We start from the raw sequence: 25,977 nt of genomic DNA, 5'->3' as shown, positions 1-25,977 counted from the left end.
ATTTCAATGTCATGAATGGAAAAGGTCTTAAAATGGCTGAATAGTGAAAGTGTTTTGAAGGATTTCTCTTCATGTTGCCTGGTGATTTTTTTTCTTTTTTCCTTTCTTCAAAGTTAATTTTTTTTCTGTAGGAGTGATATTTGTTTTTATTTTTTTTAAATTTTCTTTTGTGATATCAGTTTAAATCACTGTATAAATGCCCCATGATTCAGTATAAAGTTGGATTTTTTTTTTGTATGCATTTTCTTTAGTGTCATGACTTGGGGACTTAAAACCTTTTTTTTTTTTTTTTTCCCTTCAAGCATATATCTACCTCACTCTTTTTAAATATATGTAATGTGTATGGAAAACGAATACATCTCACTCTTTCACATCATCAGAAGTTTTTAGAGAAGCCTCACTTGGATAAAAACTCACAGGGATCTAGATAAACCTCGTGAAGTGGACTAGGACAGGAGATGGAATGGAAGTGTTCAAAGTTCAGCCCACTTTTACAAAAAGTGAGATTACAAAGAAAAGGATCGCATGTTTTGAAGTTTTATTCTCTGCAGAATCAGGCTAAAAGGTTATTGGGTAATAATGTGAGGAAAATGTCACATACTTATGTCAACCTCCGCTGTATTTTGACTGGACAGTTATCAGTGTAATAAGGCTTAAAGCAGGTTATAGTACACTCTTTTGATGAGAAAGGAGGCCGGGGCTCAACATCAGTCATTCCATCTCCACAGAACATAATGTCACAACCTCAAACCCTCAAAACAAAACACCTTGATTTTCTCATCTAAAATGCATTTATATAGAAGTCTAAAGAGTTATATCATGGGAAATATTTAAAAAGGGAAATGTTTTATTCTCCTCCAAGCAAAATAAAATGTTGTTGCTTTTTACCTGCAGCAGAAGTTTAGTTTATTCCAAACATACAGATGGCATTCACTTTTTCAAAAAACAAAACAAAAATTACATTCAGTTATGTGTGTGAATCAGTACTGTGAATGTTAGAAGAAGAATTCTGTACTTTCTACACAAAAACGTCATTGAGAAAGCAGCAACTCCACCTCCTTCATGTTTCTACCCTCAGTAGGGACTCCTCGATGGACAATTTCAATGTTAGAATCGAAGCAGTGTTTTTTTTTTTGTTTTTTTGTCATCACTTAGACTATTTGATTTTATCATTTTGAAATTCTTTGTGCTTGTGTGAATGTCATTATATGCCCCTGTCCAAGTCTACCTGATGAATACCACGACATTTTGGCTTTAGAGTTAATTTCCACCATTGTCAGTGTGAATCTCTCAACGACCATTTTTCGGCCGTTTTGATCATTCAGAAGTGAAATCTACACTCCTTCCCTGGCCTGTTGTACTGCTACTTATAATAATGCTGCTGGTTCAAGTCACCTCAGTGGATCTTATTGTCACCAAAAATGTTAAACATATAAGGTGGCAAAGTAGCTTTTTTTCATCTCGAAGCTTCTCGTAAAACCTCAGCTCTACTTTTTAATCACAGTGGCTACATGCAAAGTGCAAGGGCTGAGAGCAGAAAATAATCTGTGTTGAAATTAGTATCTAAAAGCAATACAAATTTTTATTATGAATAGGCCACTGCGTAACTTCTAATGTGAAATTCGGGTGCTCAATCAAGGTTCCTCCAAATTATTTTCTATGTGTGGTTTAGGGTGGGAAAACATGAACACTCCTTTGATATAGAAACATCTGATTGCTGCTGAATATCATGTTAATATAGAAATCACCACTGACAAGCAAACCGTTTGAGTAGTTACTTAACATATCTGTGTATTTACATTGTTCCAGTTTGGATGTATCGTGATATATTTCAGCTTTTCAGTTCTGAGAGTAGACACTGACTTGTTGTGAGGTGAATAACTACTAGTTAGATCACAAACCTGTCAAAACTTTAGCATTTACAAGAAACACGTGGACATACAGTTTATAGGACAGGGATGTTGCGTAGATTACGGGTAGTCATGGTAACTAAGTAAACAACATGATTAGAAAAAGATGATAGTTTACAGCTTCTCACTAGTTGCTTTGTTTTGCATTATGCTAGATTTCCTGCGTAAATATAACTAAAAACACTCAGTTTAGTCATCTTCATCATTTTAACTCTTCAGAATGTTCTTCATGCAAAAGTCAGGTTTATGGAGGATGCATCAGTGCATTCAAACAGCAATAATAAGTTTGAGGTTTATCATTATCATGCCTCTGTTTTTATGATTTGCATTCCTATACCTTCTGAGGGGGCCTTGGTCTACTACTATTATTTTATTCAAATGCTTTCACAAAATCTGTGTTCATTACTTGATTGGGGGGAAAAAAAATATTTAAAAAAAAAACTTTCACTAGACTATGTCTTCTTTCCGACTCTTTATCTGAGGCCTCAAAGTTTTTTCACACCTATTGCTGAGATGGTGTATTTTTGACATGCCGTCTCCAAATGTGTATCTAAGAAATTCTTGTATTTTCTTTTTTTTTTCTGCAATTTTGAATAAATAAAAGAATGAGAACTATGATTGCTTGTTCTGTTGAATTTCCTGTAGGTCGCCGTTTCTCATCCACGTCATTCAGCGATAAGGTGTCTGCTGGTGTGGTGTAAAATGTCTGCTCGATGAAGATGTACTTGTTTCTGAAGGGTCCTCCAGCTGTTGGAGCATGGTCTGAATGAGGGTCTGCAGCAGAGGTACTAGTCTGTCAGCTGAGGCCAGGCTGCCAGACGAGGGTAAGTGGATGAGGGCTGCTCTCCTCTCGCCGTGATACAGTGAGCAGTAATATGCAAAATCACATAGGTACCTGAAAAGAAGACCGAAAGCATTATCTCCACATTATAGTCTTGAGTGTTGAATTGAATTGAGTGTCTGGTAAAATAGTGCAGGAACAGATGCCTACCTGCCAGCGTCTCTTGAATAAATCACATCCATCCCTGCTTGTTTGAAGTGCTTGGAGACCGCCCTCATGTTAATGAGCGAGTCCAGTTTTTCTGGTCCGCCTTCGATGCAGCACTCACATTCAGGACAGAGGCCACAAACATCTCTGTCTCTGTATCCGCTGTTCTTCCCCGTTTGCTCCAAGATGACGACTCTGGAACCTCTGGCTACGCCCAGATGAACAGCAAACTGGATGCATACAAGCACATAATGAATTATTCACCTTCTTATATGATATGAATGTTCCAACACTTATTATATTGACAAAGGATGGACACATTTTTGCAGTCTACACTGAGGTCCTATAGGTCTACTCATATTTTTTGAGTTACATTTTAACAACTCATCACATTTTACAATTAAAAACTAACGTGGCGGATATTTGATGTGATGATTACAGCATTCATATATTTAATCTAAAGAAACAATAGAATACAAACCTCCTCTTTGGGGAATCTTTGAAACCTAAACTGAATATATAGACTACAGTTATTTACAATAATAATTTGACAGTAATGATTTTTACCTTTGGTTTAAGCGTTTGCCAGAGTTCAGGAATAATCTGTTGGGTTTTAACATAACTCACTGGTACCTCCTTGATGTAAACATTAATCTTCTCTCCCAGTCCGACCAACTTCACCCCCTGCAAGAAGTTTTAGAGTTTGTTATTTTGAGACGGTGACGCCTGAACTTTAAGCACTGCCACATTAAATGTTTGTCAAACATTACCTGGGCTGCTGTCCAGCTGGGGTTCTCCAAGAATTGCCTGAAAGGTCCAAAGCCTGAAAAAGTAGATTCATAATCGGGCTTGAAAATAAACGCCGGTTAGAGGAGGTCGTGTATTAACGAGAAGATACGGTAGGTTACCTGTAACGAGCACAGTTTCGCTTTTATTCATAACGTTGCCAAGTTTGTATGGTGAGTCAGTAAGAGGAGAAAGTTGTCAACACATTTCATGTGACGATATTGAAAGACAAGACTTTTGTTTTAGCTATCATAACGTCTTTTTTGTCCGCTTGGGGGAGCTCTTCTCTGACAAATGTGGAGGCCGTGTGCAGATGATGCATTCATGTGACTCATGTAAGTTCTGGCATCCCCTTTACAAGTCACTACGTCGGCTACATAATTAGCCCGATAATAAGACTGAATTGCATTTCGTTTTTACCCAGTTTTTGTTATTTACTTAAATACTCACAACACTTTTATAACTCATTGTTATAATTAAAATTGCTGAAAAAAGTTGCAGACGTTTTTTTTTTTTTAACCAAAAATTATGAATTACCCGCAACAAAAGGGTATTATATCGTCTATTGTGTTAGATCTTCATCTTAAAAGTAACTTAAGATGTTAAATACATGTAGTGGAGAAGAAAGGACAATATTTACCTCTGCTAGTAGAGTGGAAGTACAAAGTAGCATGAAATGGAAACACTCAAGTAACGCATAAATGTCTTAAAAATATACTTAAATACACTACTTGAGTAAATGTATTAGTCACTACTGTGCATGACATATTTTCAGCATCTAGCTTTCATTTAAGTTTCCTCTCTAGGCTATTGATCATATTTGGTTGTCAGTTTAGGAATTATATTTCAGACAGCCCTTTAATGCAGCATAACATCTGCCAGGGGCACGGACGCGCCCGGGACGCTCCTGTGATGCAGGCAGGACCCGCCCTCCTCCTGCTGCACTTGTCAAAGGGCACTGCTCGCAAATTACATCACAGTTGAGCCCACGGACACACACGCAAATGACACCGAGACAGTCCGTCTCCTAAACAATTAATACACACGCAGAACCATTTTTAAAAAGTGACTTTTTATTATTAGATGCCACGATGCTTCCTTTTAAGAGAACTTTTGAGATCGAAAAACACCAGCTGCAGGAGCTCAACAGCAGACTTGCCCAGTATCTCTCCAGGACGAAGCAGCTGGAGCAAGAAAATGCGCATCTTATCACTGAAATAAATAAACTCAGACAGGTGAGGACGACCGACCGGGAACCGAAGTACAAAGCTGAGATGCAGGATATGCGAAGAATGGTGGAGCAGCTGTCGTTTGAAAAGTCCCAGGCTGAGATGGAGAGGGAGAAGCTATGGCGGGAGTTGCAGATGGCCCAGTCTCTGTGCAGCGAGCAGACTGGCGTGTGCAGGGACATCAGCGGCGAGCTGAAGGGCTGCGAGAAGGAGCTTCAGCACGCTCACAAAACCAACAGTGAACTTCAGCAGCGGCTATTTCAACTCCAGAACGAGTATAAATGCGTAGAGGGCGCGCACAGGCAAGAAATGGACCATCTCCGGCATCAGGTGGAGTCCCGGGTGGTACCCATCATCACGCAAACTTATCGCGGGCCTCCGGTGGTCTCCGTGGAAGAGGTGCAAGAGTATGCCCGCGGTCTGTCCGAGGGATGGATTGAGACCTTTGAAATGTACCAGCAGAAGGTGGAGGAGATGGAGCAGTCCATTAAATCGGACCACGCCATGCTGAGTGATCTGCAGAGGGAGAAGATGCTTTACGCCTCTGAGATGGACAAATTGCGCACACAGGCGGAAAAACAAGCGCAGATTCAAGTGCGTCTTGAGGAGCAACTGATGCAAATGCAGGAAAAATTCCGTGTGGGCTTCAGTGAATATCAGGTGAGGACAAGCCCATTAGCTACACAAGAGTGGGCCAGAGAGAGCCCACATTGATATTTCAAAGAGACTATAAAGCCAGAGAGATTGCAGTTTTGCTACCTTAAGAATCCACAAAACACACCTTACAAACACACACATTTCTGAAGGATACTGACAGAATAATCTCTTGTTTATCCCAGTGAGCCACAGGAGAGGGGCGAGGCCAGTCCCTCTTCCCTCTTCCAGCCCACATTGATATTTCAAAGAGACTATAAAGCCAGAGATTGCAGTTTTGCTACCTTACGAATCCACAAAACACACCTTACAAACACACACATTTCTGAAGGAATACTGACAGAATAATCTCTTGTTTATCCCAGTGAGCCACAGGAGAGGGGCGAGGCCAGTCCCTCTTCCCCCTTCCACACCCACTGTCCTACAGGCACTGATGCAGCTGCAGCTGTCATGGCTACCACAAATGAGTTGTTATGGATCAGACTGATTCTTAAGCCCGAATGATTGTCAACACAATTATTATATCCTCACAATCTAGGCTGAAATTTATGGCTCACTATGTGTAACATTCTGTATCATCAATACATGAAGGCATTACCCAACATGAATTGGTGCCTGGCAAGTCTGTGTCCCGTAAATGTCAACAGCATGGATCTTGCGTGCAACATTTGACCTCATATAAAAGGATTGAATTGCTTGAGTCGCTAGATGACATTCTTCCTCCCTGCTACTTTATAGGTGCTAGATTACTCCAGCCACTTAAACCAATTAGCTGTCAGACTGACAAATCCTTATTAGCCTCCTAAAGATGGAGCCCCAAGCAGGTCACTCTGAAGCAAATGACTTACAAGGGCCATACACTGCAGGGCTTCCTACAGTTTTTCTAACATCCAAAAACACTTATCAGTTTAACTACATGTTCAAATTAAAATAGCAGAATGTCAAATTGTACCTGAAAAGGTGCATGCACAAATTAGACCTAAATTTGGCCATATTTCTGCATTAGAGGTAAACATAAAGAAGTGGTTGGAACACAAACAGAACAAAACGGATTAAGTTAACAGCATCGCAGGCTGCAGTAAAATGAATTGTGGTTACACACTTCTTGTTAACATGGGAGCTGAATCATTACAGTATTTTTAGTTAAACTGCATAGCTGAATGAAAAATAAACTTATAGCACCCCAGTGGGATGACCACAGACTAGTAAAATTTAACTATGTACAAAATGAAAACTTGAAAACATGTTTTTTTTTTTTTTTTTTTCCTCCAGATGATTATTGAGCAGCTGGAGCATGAGAGGAACATGATGGCTGACACTATAGCAGAGAAGATGAGAGAGCATCAGCACCTTCTGCAGGTGAAGATGGACCTGGGCATGGAGGTGGCTGCTTACAGGTGATGAGCCTATTTATTTTCTCAATGTTATGCAGTAAAGCTAAATTCATTATTTTATGCATTACTGGTTCTATTGGAGTAGAATAGACCTTTTCCCAGTATACCTTGAGTGCCAATCAAAAACAGTTCTATTCTATATTCAAGCATCCTAGTAAGCCAGTGACAGTGAGCCCACATTCACACAATACCAGCACCCTAAAACTGAAGCAGCTAAATGAAATGCAACCATCATTCGTCTTGGCATTTAAACCAGTGTTTTTTCTCTTGTGCGATATCAAAATGTCTTGTCTATGAAAGAGGGACATAGAGAGTGTTATCATGTGTTCCAGAGCAGAGTCTGGTGCCCGAAAAAAAAAAGCAATCCTACACTTTGTAAAGGTGATTTGTGCAGTTCATGAAGAGTGAGATTCACAAACGTCCAATTAATAAAACTTTAATTGAACCATGACGTGATGACAACTGGGGGTACAATTTTCTTGACGGTGATGAAAATATGCTCTGGAGTATGAGTACATGATACAGCCAGTAATACATACATAGATTCAAGAAAAAATTACCGGTCAAACGAGCCTCCTACTTGTTGAAGTTACTCTTAACTTAATTAGTGCTCTCCTAATTTCACATTAGGAGCAATCTGCTGCTTTCTTCTGTGCTTTTATCCGAGAAGTCTTCCTTCAGATAGATAAACTGAAAATAAGAAGCTGACATTAACCGTCTGAAAAATAATTCAGACTGAACATGCATCTTTAATACAGTTGTTAAAACTTTCTTTGTGGTTTATATTAATGAAGTACAACAAATTTATATCTGGCATTTATTACCCTGTAATAGCATTGCACGTTCAGTCGACCTGCTCATAACATAGCTCGAACACACATGGTGACATACAGACTATTTTTACTGGAAGTCAAAGTTATTTATACAGTAGTTAATGAACTGTGTGTTTGAAGGTTATATCCTGAAGTCAAACCTTGTTATATCATCACCTCTTCTATCTCAGAGACGTGACAGTAGCATGTGTTTTTGTATGTCACGAGTCAGCTTTTACTTTGGGAATCATGGTGAGGACAGCCCCGTATTGTAGTTGTTATTTTTAGGTCAGTCTTACGGAAGGCACTATCCCGAGAGGTTGTTCTCTTTTGAGGCACTTTGGTTTGCTGTTGTATGTTTGATGAAGCATGGCAGGAAAAAGGTGAGCTGTTTCCGCTAACAACAACAAAGTCTATATTAATCGACAGTGGCTTGTTATGATTTTGACGTTTACTACCCTATATGGCCAGGTCCGGGATTCATACCGTCTTGTAAAGCCTGTTGAGTTTAGTTTGAGAGGGTTGAAATGGCAGAGCTGAATGATGTGCACCGTCTTGTGACGTATTTGTCTTTGATTTGTTTGTTTTTTAAAAACATAGGAAAACATAATTTGGTAGAAATAGGGTAAGAGCCCATGATTCATCTACATTTATTTGCACTTTTCTTCAAAAGTATTTTGTCTCTTGTCTCTGTTTAGGGCTCTCTTGGAGGGTGAGAGCGGCGGTCACCAAGATGCTCATAGGAGAGTGAACCAACATCAAAGAGAAAGAATAATAGGTACTGTATTGAAAAGTAATCCTTCAATTATTTTAATTAATATAATAATAACCAGAACTCATTGTAAGTATAGTTTCTTCCTGGATAAATGACAATATGCTACGATACTAAGCAGCAGTAAATAGAAATTGTCTTTGCATCAATAAATTGTCTATGCTAATTACGTCTCTGCCTCAGATATCAAGATGCCCAGCCAACCCTACACTCCAAGAGCTTCCACCTTAACCACCAGACAACATATGGATGTCAGATACACGCTACCAACTTCAAACCTGAGAAGATTCCCCGTGGCTCCTTCTGGGTCCATAAGTCCCTCTAGGGTCATTCCTATTTCAGTTGCAGAAAGAGATCGCCATCAGAGTCCGGCATCCAGAAGAGATATGATCTCATTCAACAAAGCTCGAGCTGCCGCCTCTGCCCCCGCTACCACAAGCACCAAAGATAAGGCAACAAGTGAATACCAAATCAGTAAAAATATTCAGAAAACAACATCAGAGGATGAAAGTGTAAAAATCAAACAGGTCTCTCAAGTAGAGAGCAAAAGCAGCCCCGTCAAGTCTTCTACTGCTGAGACCGATTCAGTAAGAGTGGTGTCACCGCCAGTGATGAGCTTCATCACGGAAACAGACACAGAAAGCAAAAAGCATGTGTCAGATGAAAAAAAGAGAGTCAGAGTTTATGAAAGTGACAAAGGGAGAACAGAGTATACAATTGGCCCAACTGAGAAAAAGATATTAGACACCGTGTCTGTGGAAGAGATCATTGAGAAAGTGATCAAACCAGCAGGTTTGGAAGCTAAGGTCTGCTCATCAGGAGAATCAAAGGTCAGATATCATGTAGAGAAGACTGAGCAGGAGGATGGCACGACTAAGACACAGATAGTGCTGGAGTCCAAAGTGGAGGAGGATCTGGATGTTTCTGAGGACTCTGCTCTCAATGAACTACTGAGCCAAGGGGTGAAGAAGGTGTCACTGGAGGACATCAAGGATACAGCAACAGGAAGCATGATCAAGAATCTGCTTAGTGGCCTGCAGGGAGGAGAAAACCTATATAATAAGTCTGTCAATGTGGAAATCATTGAGGAACCAGTGGAGTCTTACAGTGATGAGGAGATTGATGCGGAACAGAAGTCCAGACGTAGTTTTCATGAGCCCTCGGCATATTTCCAAATTGAGGAGTTAGAAAATGTCACTGAAGTTCAGAGGGGTGATGATGATGATGATGATGATATGATATCCTGCATAACAGGCAAAGGCCAGTCGAGAGGTGGATCCGTACAAGTACAAGTCCAAGAGGTCTCTAGAGAGATTGAATGGCCACAAGACCAAGAGTCTCATGAGTATTTTGTGTCCACCCCAGATGACAATCTTTCTGAACCTGAGGAGGGTGGTGGAATAACTTCATATGGCCATTATGGCATCGTAGATGACCTGTCAGATGAGAGGTATTACCAAGATGAAGGTCTTCCCCAGAGAAGAGTGACTGTAGAGGAAAGTGATGAGAACAAGTTCACGTCAGGAGATCGCTTGTTTGTGCAAGAGAGTTTTCCCGAGTGCATCATTGAAGAAGAGGTTCGTGTCTCGCCTGTAGTGCAGGAGTCCGTGCTAGACTTCCTGAGAGAGGACTCTTTGGAGCCCAAAGACCAGCTGAAGGGAGCGCTCGAGAAGCTACAAAGCTCAGTGTCAGGTCCACTGAGGGAGCAGTTGGCTTTCCTGTCAAAAGTGAGCAGTGAAAGTCCACAGAACATGGCTGTCGATGTCAAAAAAATGCAACAGTCAAGTGACAATGGAACCACAACTATAGTTGCAGAGCTAAATGTCTCTCAAACCCTGGAAGAGTCTGGGCTTCTGGATGCAGATGATCTGTCTGAAGAGCAGATCATGGCAGCTCTCAAATCTTCTAACCTGGGGCTTGAGCAAGCCATCCAAAGTGGGGCAGGAGGAGGGTACAGCATCAGAGTTTCCAAAGAAGAGGATTTTGCTTATGGCGGGAGCTTTGAAGGCTTTGCTAACAAAGGAGAAGCTGCATCTGAAATCCCTGAGAAATATGTTAAACTGAGTCCATCAGAGAAGTCCTTCACCTTCCAGATGGACGTACAGGGCAGCCAGGCCGAGGCCACACCAGGGCAAAAGCTGCAGTCTCAAATCTCGGAGACCCCAGTGAAGATTTCTCACGAGAAAAAAGTCGCCACGGTTTACCTCGAAAGTCCTTCAGAAGATTAAGAAAAAAACAAGTCAGAAATTTAACATTTCATAATTGCCAATGTATTACTGTCTGCTGAAGTGCGCATACAGGGGTGATTGTAATGCAGCAGTCCACACACACACAGCCGTAATGCTGGTTGCAGACACTGTAATAATGCTGTTCTCTCTGCAGTCAAACATATCTAAATGATTTTGGTGTGTTTTTTTTTTTTTTTTACAGTACTTGGAGTGTGTTAGCTACAATTTTGAATAATATTGGACTTAAACTCAGCTACCCAGTTAAAATTCCCAGTTTAATACATATTATTTTGTAATTAACTGCAGCAATATCCTACTAAATTACTCTTTACTAACAAGTATGGTTAGATGAAGTTAGGATTTGAAACATCTATATATTGAGTACATTTTTATCAATGGTAGGGACTACTGATGCGAGGATGTTTAACCTTTTCATATCTTGCATTTAATGTTCAAATTGCTTTGTTTACTCTCTTTAAATTTCTCTATTTTTGTACTAACCTATGCTGTATAGCAACCTATTCTGCAGTTTACAGCACACCATCAACCATCACTTCATGGATGTGTTTGCCATGATGTTGGTCAACAGACCAACACAGGACACTCTGAGTTATGAGGTGCTGTGCACCATTTGCAGACTGGGGATTTAATTTTTCTTGTTTAGGGTCACCTCTACCAAATGGAATGATATTAGTATACTACATGCTGGAACACAGTGTTTTATTTTAAGAAGTAGTCACTAACATGTAAAGAATGTAGTTAAGCTTGCAGTTAATGTCGGTGTAGTGGGAGTAGAAAAAAAGACGTCCTCTGACATTTGTCTTAAGAAACCTTTAAAGTAAATGTGGCACTTAAAAGTGGTTGTTCAATAACTTACAAAGTTTGGTATCTTTTTTTTTTTAGATTATTTAACTTTACTCACAACTAATGGCACATTACACATTCGGAATAATTGGAAAAAAAAAAAAATCATCCATTGTTTAACCAAATCCAGGCTTCATGAAGTAAGAAACAAGCTTGTAAAAAAAAATTATTTTTACATGGTATGTACCAGTGCCGTAAATTTCTACATTACTTACAGAAATTAAAAAATTGTGGATTGTACCATTTAGAATTCCTAAAATAGCTGTCAGTTTGAAAAGCAATAGTCTTAACGAATTGATGAAAAGCAGTAGCAAAATCTTGATGAATGAAAAATATGCAGCAATAGTGATATTATACTCACATCTGGTTTTGATGTATGTTGTGTATGGCACCTGTTGCTTGTCCACATTTGTTGGCTATTACAGTGTTGGCATGAAGGGTTCACCTTTGCTCTGACCTAGGAGTGTGTGGTTATGACTGCAACTATTTTTGGATCATCAGCTTAGTGGCACCGAGTGTTCACTTGGGTGTGTTGTGTTGTGTACTAGTTGCAAAAGCAGAAATGGAACATGATGGTTAGAGTCTGGATATATGTTTTGGACATTTTATCTAAATGGCTGTTTAAGTTACTCTTTGTAATCACTGAGCAATGTCTTTGCAGATTGGCTTTTTGCCAAAATGTTTGAAATATGCACAAATACAATGTTTAGCATGAATGCCTTGCTTTTATAGATATATTCATTAGAAATCTATGAAAAGAAAACCAATTTAAAGGATTTTTTTGCATGTAAGTGCCCAGATAAAGCACTTACATTGTCTAATCAACAAACAGGAATAATTTAAACACAAATACTATTACATTAGTGCACTTAAATTGTCTATGAATAAGTCATGTTTGTTATGTTACTATATATGTGTGTACACAGTGTAATCTGGATACCATGTGCCCTCTCATAGATAAACAAATTGTATTGAGTCGGTATTTAACAAATGTGGAATGGAAAGACCAACATTGCTTTTATTGAGATAATGATTTCTATTGACTAAATGACATTATTGCTCTGGTTAACATTGGTTACAGCCCTGACTTAAAAAATGATTAATATCTTAACATCATTAAAACATCTTGTGGGCATGTTCTGTGAGAGTGTTTTTTCAAAGCTAACAACTTATCTCACCCAATGTATAAAATGACACAAAGTAAAGTTCTGTCAGTCGACATAATGCAGTGGTAGTTACCTGCACCACCATGACAGATACATTTCAGCAAAACTGATTATCAGTAGTTCTTGGCCGAAACCTGTGAAATTATTATAGTGACAGCATTTTTTTTTTAAAACAATGACAATTCAAGAGTCAGACATGCAGTTTTCATCGTTACCACTGGATGATACACCTAGAAATGTGTGAGGTTTTGTTTTCCTTCGACCTTGCCTCTGCAGTCTCTCAGCCACCTCTGGTGCCCTGAAAAGCAGACAGCACATGGTCAAATCACTGAAACACAGACTGTATTCTTACAAATGTCTGTTGTGTCGACTGATATTTTCTTCTAATTTAATCACACGACAAAAAACAAAAAAAATGGTTTGATTAGCAATTTATTACCAGAAGAGTCAAATGTCTTGTACAATTTCATTAATTGTAAATATAACTTAATGTTCTGCAAATTTACCGGGCCAGCATGTCCACAGCTTGCTGTATAGCCTTTGTCTTCTTGTGCTGTGGACCATTCAACAAAATCTGAATCTTCAGGCACTAAAATTAGAAATAAAAAAAAATGAATTATTGACAGCAGAAAGAGTGGTCAGTGGAAGATGAGAGGTGCAACTCATACTCAGAGGGGAAGAGACACTTCCTAGCAACATGTGGATGCACTAAACATACCAAAATAACCACCGTTGCTGTCAAAGGTTTAGATAACACCTGTGCTGAACACTCGGGGTGTCGAGTCAACAAGGAGGATCTGCTAGATTTATTGCGAGAAGCTAAACCAACACCCCAAGGAACCTGAGGTAGCTAACAAAGTAAAGACTGAGCTTGACTCATTTTCCATTCTGTATTTAATTAAATCAAATGAGAGAAATAAGCAATGGTTGCTTAGCTCTAGGATATCAGAAACTATTGCCTAATATAGAGTACAGAAAGGTCAAAACATGTAACAGTAAACACATGTATGTGATTACACAGCATGCCTGCACAGTGAAGACACAGACGTGATAAAAGCCTGCTTGCCATGTCTCCAATCTCCATAAATAACAAGATGTGAAAAGAACTTTGTGAAAGCAGGGAGAGAGTTAGTGAAAAGTCCCCCTCTTCATCAGGGAAAGTAAAACACTGGTAATCTGGAACGGAGCCATCTGGCCTCTTGGATGTTTTCACTGTTGCTAAGGTTGATGTAATGGAAGGTGGTTTTCTTCAGCAGTTTTTCAGAGAATGGGGGAAATGTGTGTCCATCTGTGTATGCACCATTGTTCTCTTTGTTTTTTCATAGCTCTTATGTACTATATCTACTGTATGAGCAAGCTTTCCTTTGGAAAAACAAAGGTTACTCAATCGGGGTGAAACTGATGTCATGATCACAGCAATAAAAAAGACAAAAAAAACAAAACAGTGGAGATATCTGCTCTGTGTCAGGGCACTTCAGAGAGATACTAGTCAGACGTGGTGCAGAGAGAGGGGGCCCTCATGTACCCTGTCAAACTTGGAACCATTCTGCACTTTGATAGCAATAACAAAGCAACATAGCAACCAGGCCCCTTCCCTTACAGGCATTTCATTACCGGTGCGGAGCAGTCCCCCCATTCCTGGTGTATTTTAGTATGTTTAGCGGATGGCAAAACTGAGCTCATGTGGCAAATACGCAGTCATACAGGATGTGGAAAAACAAAAACACTCATTACATAAGGAAAAAAGTGAAATAGTAATAGCTGTAAAGAAAAAAATGGATACATTAAGTAAAAGGCTACTGGTAATTCAATGTGTGGGCGCTGAAAGACATGAGAATGTCACTTTTGTTTCAAAGGACGTAATGGCATGCCACGCTAATTGGGGTCGGTGTCCTTTTAATTGACAGCAGTTAGCAAACAGTCTTTCTCTCTCCAAAGTCGTGTTGCTCCATCTGTCAGGCTCCATCCAGACTGAAGAAACACAAAGTCACTCTGTGTGATATTTTGCACCAGGGAGGGTGGCTCTGCACACTACACCCTTCCAAGATTAGCATGCAACTCTGATAACACTGACCTCTAGAGAGATGGTGGAAATAGCTCATCTCAAAATGACACAGACTCTTTGTGTATATTCTGAACAGGCCTCTCAGCCTCTCTCTGGTGTGGGTGGCCATACCTGCTGAGTCCTGGCCTTTTATCAAAAACTCAGATAGTTTGGTAGAGACAATGTCACGTCTGATGACAGGAACTACTACTCTGTCTAGCATTACTGGTATGCAGTTGGTAACCAAGGTAAACATGTGTGTTGTGCATTTTCTGTAACATATGATTACTTTTGTCATGGTCCTGTGGGCCTGGTTCATCCTGCTTTCAGCCATCTCCACACTTCCTATCAGCTGCAGGGTGTCTGCTACCTCAGGGCTCAGGTCACCAAATGCAGATCTTTTAGAATCAAGAGAGGCTCTCTGGATCTCCACAAATTTCTGCAACATCACACAAAAATAAGTAAATCCTCTCTTACCATCTGTCGACAACATGCCAGGTGGAATAAACCAGTAGAGAATTACAGACTGTGAGGATGTGTTTCCATGGTGCTGCTCTCTGGAAAAAAAACATGTGTGAGTAATGAAAATCTGAAGGGACGGTTTCAAAACTACACTAGCAAATATATGACATGGCTTTGATATTAGTGTCTGGTTAAAAAATGTTTGTTTGTGAGTATGTGTGACCTCTTGCTGTCCCTTCATAAGGAGAAAGCGACAGAAGTCATCCTGGGCAGCAAGGAATGCTGGATCCTGTGGACCTACAGAGCTCTTGTATGCACTTAGACTCTGCTCAAAGTAGTGACCTGCAGAGTCTACAGCAGCGAGGGGGAAGACACAAAAAATGATTCATATTAACTTAAATGATGGCAATAATTTGATAGAATAATTGATTCTAAAAACGTATACTGCAACATAATGTATCCAACATGAAATAAGATCATTTATAAACATAAATCTTTGTAATTTTCACAGTATCCAGATGTTATGTTACATAGCTACCGTGGAGCACACTTGTTGACAAAGCTGAACTTGGACATGTCTTCAAAAAGACTATTGTAAGACATGTTTCCATAACACCATCTTAAAGAATTTGACGTATAAGAAGACAATGGGATATTCAAATCCTAATTAACCTCTTGTGCATATCACTCAGGCCGTCTGTGAATAGACTCACCATTGTGATGGGGCTCTGCTGCAGCAGAAAGCATGAGGGCCAGGCTGTGGGAGATCTGAGCCCCCTCAAGCTTCTTTGGACTATGACTCATAGCAATGGCATGAGCCTAGCAGAAACACCCACGTGAAATAAAATAGATCACCTATTACTATAAAAAAAAGTGTAGGAACTTTACTTAATAACAGCTTGGAATTGTCTCAAGAAGCTTTTGTGTGTTTGTGCATGTTGTACAGAGGAGTTGTGTTTGGCGTGTAAGCGAGGTGCTTCTTGCCTTGGAGAGGTGCTCTATGGCTCGGTCCAAATGACCCGTGTCCTGTTCAATGGCAGCCATGTCCCTATAGACAGAGCAAGTCTTCTCTGGCTTATTACAATCCTTCAGCAGTTGCAGAGACTTCTCACACTGGCTTAAGGCCTCCTCTGGTCTGTTCTGTCTCGTATAGACCCTATAGAGCAGAGAGGACATACAAAATAGGCAGACTGTCAAAGACTAAAGGGCAAATATACTGGTGGCACCTGGAAGTTACTCTTATACTGTATGTTTACAAACAAACAATAATTTTGTAATTCTGTCCACAGGATATTTGCTGCATGTCTATACATCATCTGTTTCTCTTCCTTAAGTTTATTCAAGGTTTTTTTCCATATCCAAAATGAGAATCTAAGAAAAGCCAATGCCAAGGCAAATTTGTGATTTACACTCATGGACTATATCAAAAAATGTCTTGGCAGTAACCAATCTCTCCCGGTATGAAAGTCTGCATGGAAGTGGAATATGCTGAAACCATTCCATTTACAGTAGATGTTCTGTAGCTGACCCTGTACTTTGATTCCTTTCAGAAACCCCAAAGTATGAAATCCTTTGAAAATAACACAAATGTCCTAAATATTGTCTTTGGTTAGTTAGTGAATAGTATATAACCACACACCTTTAATACTACGGCCTGTTTTATGCTACTGAGCTAACTATTAGGTGTGTAGCCAAAGTGCGGCCTTACAGAGCGGCGAAGGCTTTAGCTGATGGCTGCAGTTCAAGCCTGGTGCAGGGCAGACTATAATAGGGACCGTTGCACTTCTAACTCCTATTGGTTGCATTCGTTCACAAGTCTCTTAACTATTTCCTCTGTGACTGAAGGTTACTCTGGCCTAACCTCTGAATGTGTTTAAATTCTCTTTCCAGGATATCTAAATTAGGGTATGTTCTTGGAGCCCTGGAGCAAACCACCAAAGCAAAGCTTAAGATCTAAGTATGGTACTTGATGAAGCAAGAGTAGCTCGGAGCTGCACAGTTGTTTTTTAGGATTCACATGTTCTTTGCGCTTTAAAAAAAAGTAATTTCCTGTCATACTGCATGAACTTTCTTCGGTTACTACGGAGAAAGAGTGTGGGAGGGTGGAAGGAGAGGATGTTATGATGGGTACATTAACCACTGCAAGGACACTGGATCCATCAGGCTGCTGCGTGGACAGCTTCAACCCATCTAATGGACTCTAAATTTAATTCGGCTCTCCAGTCAAGGGGGTGGCCTTTCTCAGAGGGCAAAATGATCTCTACTATAAAATCTCTGGCTGTCATAAAGCAGTACAGGAAACCCTTTTCAAAAATCACTCTCCCCACTTCCACACTGTACAGACTGCAGTTGTATGTGGTTATCTGAATTTGTTTACCAAGAGAATGCACACTGAAGTTAATCTGGAATAACATGCCATTGTTTGGTTTTTTTTTTTTAAAGATTGCCTTCCAGTATCATATTAAATGTGTTTTATAGGGGCAGTGTGTGAGGGAACCAAAAGTCACAGCCTGACTGTTATGTCGTGTTCACATCTCTGGACTGCAGGAATTTGGGTATGTATGGCTCAGTAGTTATGTACCAACAGCACAGCTTACAAAAACATAGTGAAGGCTTATTTCTTCAAATTTTCCCATGAATCTAAGATTATCTTAACATGCCATGATAGATAGTAGAGGTGTCCCACCCATAAGTGCTCATAGGGCAGGCACTTCAGATCCTTTTTAGGGCAGCAGCAATGGCTAAAGTGGAGCTGCATTCCAACATGGCTTGAGTCCTACTATTCTGCCTGCATGGACAGACAGGGACAATGCCCCTCTATCCTCTCACTCTGCATCCTTACGCACTTCCCGGCACAACGGTAATATGCCACATCCCCCTGAAATATACTAACCGTCCGCAGTGAATTAATATAATTAAGGATTTATAGATGTGTTGCCAAGCAAGCCACACAGCGTTCTTTTGTAAACGTTTCCAGAAAACGGTTGACGTAAGTTTTCTGGGCTTTCATTTGGAAAATGATACAGTAAGGCTGAAGCCAAAGTGAAAACAGAGGTACAAAAACGCAACAGCTCTCTCCAGAAAAACTGTACGGTGCTTTAAATTGATGGCATTCTGACTGATGACTGCGTGCCTCGGGTAGATCTGATATGGATGAAAAACTCCAGAGAACAATACTTAACTACTTGTTGGATCTTGGGTAGTGACTCTCAACCATGGCAAACAAAAGTCCTGCAGGTTTCATTTGAGTTAAATAATCTGAGAAAATGTTATATCTGGAATAAGAGGTGATTGAATTTAGTTACCTCTTTGACAGGAATTAAAATGAATATAAAATTACACAATATAAGTTTAATGGCAATGTACAGCACGGTGCTGTTAATCTTCCCTATCAAATTACACTGGTCTACGTCTTATCTACAAAGAATGATGGTATTCTCTCTCCTGCTAATGCTGATGTGCTGTTCGTGTGTCCTACGTCACTGACTTTGGGCTGCCAGTTAAGATGAGAGATCAAGGCGGTGGCACACTGACAGGAGAACATTTTGTTGGCAAAATGACTATGTTTTTGACAAAATACAAAATAATGAAAATACTTTTACGCAGATTAAATTACGCAGTTTTAATTATTTTGAAATAGTATTTTAAATTAAAATTTTGTCTCACGGCCCTCCATCCAGATTCATTTTGTCCTTCCATAGGAAGGCACCTCTGATGTAGACTCCAAGCAGAAGAGTATACCTGGTATTTAATATACAATAGCTATGTTGTGCACACCATCCAGTCTGTGGCTTACATATACAGTACACCAAAGGACAGTGGAACAGTGCTACTGATAAAAGCTCAAACTCTGTAAACCCTTTGCACAAAGCTGGTGAGTAGATGACCTTCCAATTAATATGATGCATGAACAAGAAAATAATGTGAAGGGTGGTGAGAATTTCTATTTCTATGAAATTATGATTCATCCAGAGATAATTTATGAAATACACTCACAATGTTTAATTTAATACGATTTTGTGACTTAATCTGTAAATGTATGACAGCAGGCATAAAGAAGCAAAGAAAATAAGTCATCTTGGCAGCCATGGCCTGAGAATATAAGGACGCAAACAACAAATTTAAACCGGGCAATAAAGCTTTTTGCTGCCCTGACTGAAATATCCCATCTGATTAGTGCACACCTTGAGTGTGAATCTAAAGCTGAGCAGAAAATTTGGACCAGGATCTATAGCTAGAGTTGAGCTTACTTTATTGTTCCAGGCTTTGGTGGGAACATTCCCCTCCATCACAACAGTGTTGACTGACAGAGCTTTAGAAGCATGCCAAATTCTTAGTCATCACCTAACAAAAGAGATTTAGCAAGCTTACACACAAGCCAGAGTCTGCACATTTTTTCAATTACACACATCATGTCAACAAACTCGGACTTTCTGAAAGCGGTCAAGATGGCATTGTTTACAAATTCCTACGAGTGTAGCTCACCTCACCTCAGTGCTCTCAAGTTCAAGGGAGAGCATTAACCATCTACTGAGTAAAGATATATACATTTAAACCAAGTAGTGCTTTCACATACCAGGAATAACAGATCAAAATAAACATAAAGACATCAGGGGGATGATCTAAACCCAGTGAAGGTGATATTTTCTTTCCCGGTTGTGCTTCTAATTTCACCCCCAGTGATTTAAACTATGACAAGTGGGTGCTATTTTATATGTTGCCGGGCCACATAGTTCCCATCACAGACTACACTCTGTACTGCACTTGACGTCCGCGCTAGTTATCTCCACCACGATCCTTTAATTCTTTAATCTTTTCCTGAGCATGTAGTAGCCTACTGCCCCTTGGGACCTTCTCTTGTCAATACCACCATCAGGTTATAAATGTAGATTGCAAATGGTAGCAACACGTCAATATTATAAAAATAGCAGTAAGTTGAAGTAAACAAACAAAGCAACTGACATTTAACAGAGTAGCTAAATGCTTTAAAATTTCAAAAGGAGCCAGGGAGGTTTATAACTAAGGAAGAAATCCAAAGTTAAACAGAAAAAAGGAAAAGAAGCAAGTTTATGCAGCAAAAGAAATGCTTCTTTCCCATCTGTGCCTGTGCCTCGTCAATGACCGAATGAGTGACATACCCACCCAGCATCATTACAAAGCACCCTGCTGAGTGGATTTGACAGCAATAGGGGATATCATATTTCGATGAGTTGTTATTTCCAAGAGAACATGAAAAATGTGGTTTATAGAAGCATAAATAAGTCAGCAAAAATCCCCCACCAAAACAGTGTAAAAGGCAGAGCATGTGCACATTTGGAGGAATGTTATGCCATCTTGTGGTCAAACTTAAACGTGAAGCATTGAATTTCAAATGGGAAGAGTTTCAGAAAAACTCATGATATTTAGTAACAACAAAAATTGCTGCAACTTTCAAACACTCCAGGTAATACTCACCGAAAGATCTGACTTGTACTTTTAAATTGGCAACGAAACCAAGTTATCTGGCTCAGCCTGAACACAATAGTGTAATAGTCACAGGAAACAGAGCAAATCATCGGAACAGCATTAGTAAAAACTGATATTGCACACTACTGCCCGCAAATTCGACATTAAAGCCTATAAATCTACTGTTTATTTATAACTTTTCTTTTTTGAACACCTCTTTGTTGTGCGCTACTGCTGCTGCTAAAAAAAATTACACAATTTTATTTTTTCACTACTGTACCTGCATAGACCAGAGTAGATGTCCAGCTGAGTCTTAATCTTCACTTCCTGGTTGATAACATTGTGTTGATGAAGCTCCTCAAGCATTTGTTCTGCCTCCAGAAAAGAGGACTCCACCTCCTTCAAAGTTGACCAGTCAAGGACATTTTCAACTTTTAATATTAGTTGATATTCATGTTCATTGTTATACATTATGGTCAAACCCATCATGATAAGGATATTTGTCTGTAAGCAGTGAAGCACCTCCCTGTGTGAGGTGTACACTCAGGAGACATGCGAGAGCCTCAAGCTTGTCACCTCTGCAGGAAATGGAGGAGCAGAAAGACAGCAGTTCTCTGGCCAGAGTCAAGTGCTTCTGGGCCTGCAATCCCCAGCCTAGAACAGAAAACACTGTTGAGTTCAAAACAGTTTAACCGTGTATGAAAATATAACTTATCACTGAAGCAGCTTAATCAGCTTAAAGCACAGGCAGATACATGGACTGATCATACAGAGTTGAAGTATGTAAAAGAAGCCTCCTGTTTTTTTTAGATTTTTAATTCTAGATTTAGATTGAGATTTACACTCAGAGGATCTTTGTAAAATTACCTTTGAACTGGAAATATGCTTTGGCCATTCTGGCATGGGCCTGGGCTAGTTTCAGGTGTCCCTCTCCGTATACTAGCCTCGTCAGGGCCACACAACGCACCAGGTCCTGGATACAAGCATCATACTGAACAGATACAGTAAATGTCTGTCAGTATCATCTTTCTTGATAGAGATACAGTAATTCATGAGAAATGCTCCGCCAACCTTTGTTCAAATTTTGATAATTGTTTGACATTTATGATCCAAAAACAGCAACCATTCGCTGGTTCCAGCTTTTCAGACAAGAAAAACTTGGGTTTTGGCCCTTTTATTATTAATATAACTGGGCCTTGCCTGATTGCCACAGTTAAAGGCAGTATTCACATATTTGAATCCAAATAGATTTCTCGTTGGATAAAAGGTGACCAGATTCCAACAAACCAAATGTTGGCCAAAGAATAAGTTTGTGTGCGACCATGTGGGACACATTACGAAGGCTGAAACGTAGTCTAACATTTTGATATGTGTGTCCAACTTAGAACATAAAAACCCAGAGGTAACAGGTTAGGCCTTTAGCATGTGAAAAACTAAACAAATATATGTTATTTAAATGCAACTTTCCAAACTTTCCAAAAATGGTTTCATGCAGTGCCAGCTTACCACAGCGTGGTGCTCACCTGTGTGGTAGTGCTGCACAGTGTGGTAAGCGCAAGATATTTCAACCATATTTGTCTGGCAATCATCTTTGGGTTTCAGAGGGAATGTCTGTGTTGAAGCTTCATTTCCAGATTTTACAAAAGCATCTGTCCTGCAGTGTTGACTTTTGAAAACTACCGCCATGCTGTGCAGTCCCTCATAAAGTGGGACATTTGGTCACCCTAATTGCAGATGATGACGCTTGTTCCCAGTGTGCCAAACCTGGCTAAGTATTCTGCTCCCAAACCTTCCCTGCTAATAATTGCTGCTAAAATTACAATAATAATAATAATAGTAAGGCAATTTATGTACATGCAATCAATAGTGTGACTTAAATATTACTGACGTCTGGATTTTTCCAGAGGGTGTTGTACACAGGGATATGAATACTCTGGTGTTCATGCATCCATGTCAATGTCATATTGCACAATATGATCACAACCAAATGCTCTTAGCAGCAATGATTAGCTGATGTCGAGAGGTGCGCCTACAGCTTGAACAGATTTATGCATGCGCATTACCCAGTAAACTAGACCAAAAATCTGCAGGGCAAGTAAATAAAGCACATCTTCGGACCACAACTAATTGCAAAAATCGACATATATTTTGGTCACTACAACGTACTCTGGACCCACCTCTTGGTTGTCCTCACTGGCCTGAGCCCGGCTGTCAAAGTGTTTGAGCTTTTCTTCTGGAGGCATCATCATGAATTCCTTCTTCGCACAGCCGGTCTGTGAGGGACTCACTACATCTGAACCGCAGTCCGGGAACACATCCACACCCCTGTCGCTGCTCCCCATGCTTTCAGAGGACCTGCAGGTTTGATGAAACAGAGCGCGCACAAACAAAGTTGGCCTATAAAGTATCCCTGATGGAAAAGCTGCAGATAAAACGCTACAATTGTGAGAGTGAATTGAGCTTCGTCTATTTATTATTTATTTTATTTTTTTAAATGTCCCGCGGCTGAGTAAAGAGTCCCATCAAAAGCAAAACTGGGCTGTAGTATAGATTCAATTTAAGGGAACTTACTTAGTCGGAGACACTGATGAATTTTGGTCGTGGTTTATTCTTTGCTTGATCGTCATCCATTTTTTTTTTTTTTTTTTACAAACTATCCTATTACAAATGTTTGTGATTTAACCGCTGTATACGGCAGACGGTGGTAATATCGACGGAGCCATCGGCAACACTGGGTTATTTACGGTTTTGTTACCGTGGTTACCATGCGCGTGCTACAGTAGTTAGCGTGACCCCCCCCCCCCCCTCTTTTCCCCCCTCCGCCCCCTTGCAGCTGTTCGCCCACGTTGTTTTACCGAGAAGAACAACACCGGAAACTTTACCTTGCGTAAAACGCTTTGATGCCTAAACGTCAACTATGAACGCTTTTCAGTTACAAGAGCCAAGCCTCCTTAAGCCAGATGTCGTTAAACGATTCAATCACTCGCGGGAGGGGAGGGGGAGGGGGAAGCCTTTTCTGAAGGTACACGCACGCAAATAAGGAAGTGGGACGCATTCAAGGACCAGACAGTCAAGTGTCATTTGTCAGCTTTAAAACCGCCCCTAGCGGTCACTCATTAAAAACAATAACAAAAGACGGAGTTTGATGACGACATTAGTAGCGTGGGACCATGGGAGTTGTTGTCTTTATTCCTAAAAAAAAAAAAAAAAAAAAAAAAAACACCAAAAAACAATACTTTCTATTATAATCAATCTTAAGCTTAGCTGTTCGTGATTTCATGCCTCCCTCTAACGCTACTGTTGTCTCTTTCTCAGCGTCTCTTATGTTTAGTTATTGCTCTGCCTTGTGATAACGGTAGATTTAATACATGTAGTTTGTTTGTCATGTTGGAAGCAAGGCACGGTGAGTAAGAAATGCAGCTCTGCACCATCAAAACCAAATGTTTGGCTGCTTCTCCACCTTCATTGAAGTTACAGATTTCTCTGGGTTTGAACATCGCTGGAAACCTTTGGGTTAATGTAAGTAGGCTACTCAACTCAACAAACTATATAGGCTAACACGGGTACATTAATTCTGTGCTTTTTTTTGCACAACTATGAAGTCAATAATTTAATAACAATGTGGCCCCATCAGTGCATTATTAAAGAAGTTGGGTTCATTTTGTTTTTGCTCATCAAAGTGTATTGGTGTTCCCTGCAGCGTGTCTGGGAGTTAATAAATAATTATGACCTCAAGGAAGGCCATGCTTTATTGCCTGATCTTTATGCCCTGTTTTGAAGAGGGCTTCTGTGTCAAAATCTACTTTAAAGGACTCCCCCCCCCCCAGTTTTGTTCTTTGTAAATTAACAAATTTGGTAATATAATGTGTCAATCAAATCAAACACAGCATGTCTGAGACTATATCAGCAAGGGCACATAATCTCTTTGAGCTAGTCACATACTTACTTATATGTAGGCTACCTATAATGTAAAATTAACAATTCTCAACACAATAGCAGCCAGCTCCAAAATGATTTTAGATTGCAGATAATAACACCTGCTCTTACAGTGTGCCAAATCTAGCCATGGATAGTGCTCCTATACTATTTGTCAGTAAAAAAAATATAATGTAAAAAAAAAAAAAAAAAAAAAAAAAAAAATGGTGTTAGTGTTATTATTAATAGTAGTTCCACTAACTGTAATAGCTGCTGTATTAGAAAAAACCCACACTGGACATTATGAGCAGATAGGCTAATAGAAATAGGGCATCATATTGAAATCCTTTAAAACTATTGTTTTTGTGTAATCTTTGGTCCACTTAGGTCCATGCAATCTAGAAAAAAAAAAAAAAAGTATATAAACGTAATGGAAAATCAGTGTATTGCACAGTTTATGTCCACAAGATGTCAGTACAGTAACACAAGACTAATGGTCCTCGACATACTGGAGACTGCACAATTGTGCTCATGGGAGTATTAGAATATTGTTGTGCTCTTTTAAGAAGTGATGGCTGGCCTGGGGTTTTGGCCATCCCTCAGGGCATGCACACTTCAAAGTGTTTAACTGGCACTATGCAAACCTCCTTCTTTTTTCAGTATTATCCAGACTGTATCCTCTACATTTATTAAATGTTTACTCAGGACTCTCAAGGTGGTACTTATGATTTGTGAACCATTATTTGGTCGTCCACACATTTGAACAGACAAAAAAAAAAAGAGATAACAAAAAAAGATAACATAATTTATGATGACAGAAATAATGGGCCATAAAATCAAAAACATCAGCGTCAAAAGAAGAAAAACAGTCAACCATGTAGAAAGTAGGGCCATCTCTGCATCCTTATTGGTTAATGTACTGTAGGGGAGAGGCAACACTGACCTTTAAGTTGTTCAAAGTCATCTACTAATAGCTCATTAGTTGTAATGGGTGGATGTTAAATGGGCTGAAGTCACTGTGTTGTGCAGGTTGAGAGGTGCCAGTCAGATGCAATGGTAAACAATGAACCTGAAAGACTTTCCTTCATGCCTCCCATCTGAAACGTTTCAAAGAGTAGATTTTTCGACATTGTTTTCTAATTGTCTGTACTTCATTGAAGCTACGGTCCCCGAGATTAAAGTTTAATATTTGCTCACAATCTGTTAACTGTCGAAATCATGCAAATAAATTAGATTCACTGTTCGACATAGCAACATCTTTTCCCCTCCATTAAGTTATTCATTACATCACAATATATATACAATATA

At 39.7% G+C, this 25,977-nt stretch overlaps 3 protein-coding genes across 7 annotated transcripts; 1 reads left to right on the top strand and 2 right to left on the bottom strand.

Moving 5' to 3' along the window:
• Nucleotides 1-2,247: 2,247 nt before the first annotated feature.
• On the bottom strand, nt 2,248-4,172 carry pgpep1l (pyroglutamyl-peptidase I like). Its single transcript, XM_069163560.1, has 5 exons — nt 3,807-4,172; nt 3,669-3,721; nt 3,466-3,582; nt 2,902-3,128; nt 2,248-2,805 (listed from the first exon to the last, which is right to left on the bottom strand). Exons 1-5 carry the CDS (start codon nt 3,835-3,837, stop codon nt 2,580-2,582), a joined length of 654 nt encoding a protein of 217 aa, XP_069019661.1. The 5' UTR covers nt 3,838-4,172; the 3' UTR covers nt 2,248-2,579.
• A 474-nt stretch (nt 4,173-4,646) lies between these two features.
• Nucleotides 4,647-12,772, top strand: synm (synemin, intermediate filament protein). The gene is made up of 4 exons (XM_069163544.1): nt 4,647-5,573; nt 6,840-6,964; nt 8,472-8,551; nt 8,729-12,772. Exons 1-4 carry the CDS (start codon nt 4,776-4,778, stop codon nt 10,771-10,773), a joined length of 3,048 nt encoding a protein of 1,015 aa, XP_069019645.1. The 5' UTR covers nt 4,647-4,775; the 3' UTR covers nt 10,774-12,772.
• Nucleotides 11,664-23,841, bottom strand: ttc23 (tetratricopeptide repeat domain 23). 5 transcript variants are annotated; one of them, XM_069163547.1, is made up of 12 exons: nt 23,326-23,538; nt 22,932-23,109; nt 21,622-21,745; nt 21,255-21,408; nt 21,035-21,160; nt 16,294-16,465; nt 16,023-16,128; nt 15,533-15,660; nt 15,375-15,404; nt 15,137-15,286; nt 13,310-13,392; nt 11,664-13,101 (listed from the first exon to the last, which is right to left on the bottom strand). In XM_069163547.1, the coding sequence occupies exons 1-12, from the start codon at nt 23,379-23,381 to the stop codon at nt 12,987-12,989; spliced, it is 1,422 nt and encodes a 473-aa protein (XP_069019648.1). In that variant the 5' UTR covers nt 23,382-23,538; the 3' UTR covers nt 11,664-12,986. The 5 variants fall into 5 exon arrangements, with proteins under 5 accessions (XP_069019648.1, XP_069019649.1, XP_069019647.1 ...); XM_069163548.1 differs by lacking the exon at nt 15,375-15,404; XM_069163546.1 differs by lacking the exon at nt 23,326-23,538 and adding an exon at nt 23,637-23,841 and having other exon boundaries at nt 15,137-15,660.
• Between the last annotated feature and the right edge of the window lie 2,136 nt (nt 23,842-25,977).

Source organism: Embiotoca jacksoni, unplaced genomic scaffold, assembly GCF_022577435.1.
Source record: "Embiotoca jacksoni isolate LCO1_2020_lvr unplaced genomic scaffold, fEmbJac1.0.p SCAF_3, whole genome shotgun sequence".
NCBI classification, from domain to species: domain Eukaryota; kingdom Metazoa; phylum Chordata; class Actinopteri; family Embiotocidae; genus Embiotoca; species Embiotoca jacksoni.
The sequence above is the reverse complement of the archived record's forward strand: the minus strand, read 5'-3'. Positions and strand labels throughout refer to the sequence as shown.

Excerpts from the sequence above, each read along its gene's own strand:
- pgpep1l (XM_069163560.1), bottom strand. The coding sequence starts at position 3,837 with ATGAATAAAAGCGAAACTGTGCTCGTTACAG. Across the intron at positions 3,722-3,806 it reads CGAAACTGTGCTCGTTACAG|GCTTTGGACCTTTCAGGCAA; the intron begins GTAACCTACCGT and ends CTACTTTTTCAG. Across the intron at positions 3,129-3,465 it reads GGCAAACGCTTAAACCAAAG|TTTGCTGTTCATCTGGGCGT; the intron begins GTAAAAATCATT and ends GTATGCATCCAG.
- synm (XM_069163544.1), top strand. The coding sequence starts at position 4,776 with ATGCTTCCTTTTAAGAGAACTTTTGAGATCGAAAAACACCAGCTGCAG. Across the intron at positions 5,574-6,839 it reads TGGGCTTCAGTGAATATCAG|ATGATTATTGAGCAGCTGGA; the intron begins GTGAGGACAAGC and ends TTTTTCCTCCAG. Across the intron at positions 6,965-8,471 it reads ATGGAGGTGGCTGCTTACAG|GGCTCTCTTGGAGGGTGAGA; the intron begins GTGATGAGCCTA and ends GTCTCTGTTTAG.
- ttc23 (XM_069163545.1), bottom strand. The coding sequence starts at position 23,381 with ATGACGATCAAGCAAAGAATAAACCACGACCAAAATTCATCAGTGTCT. Across the intron at positions 21,409-21,621 it reads AGCATATTTCCAGTTCAAAG|GCTGGGGATTGCAGGCCCAG; the intron begins GTAATTTTACAA and ends TTTCTGTTCTAG. Across the intron at positions 16,129-16,293 it reads CCATAGAGCACCTCTCCAAG|GCTCATGCCATTGCTATGAG; the intron begins GCAAGAAGCACC and ends TGTTTCTGCTAG.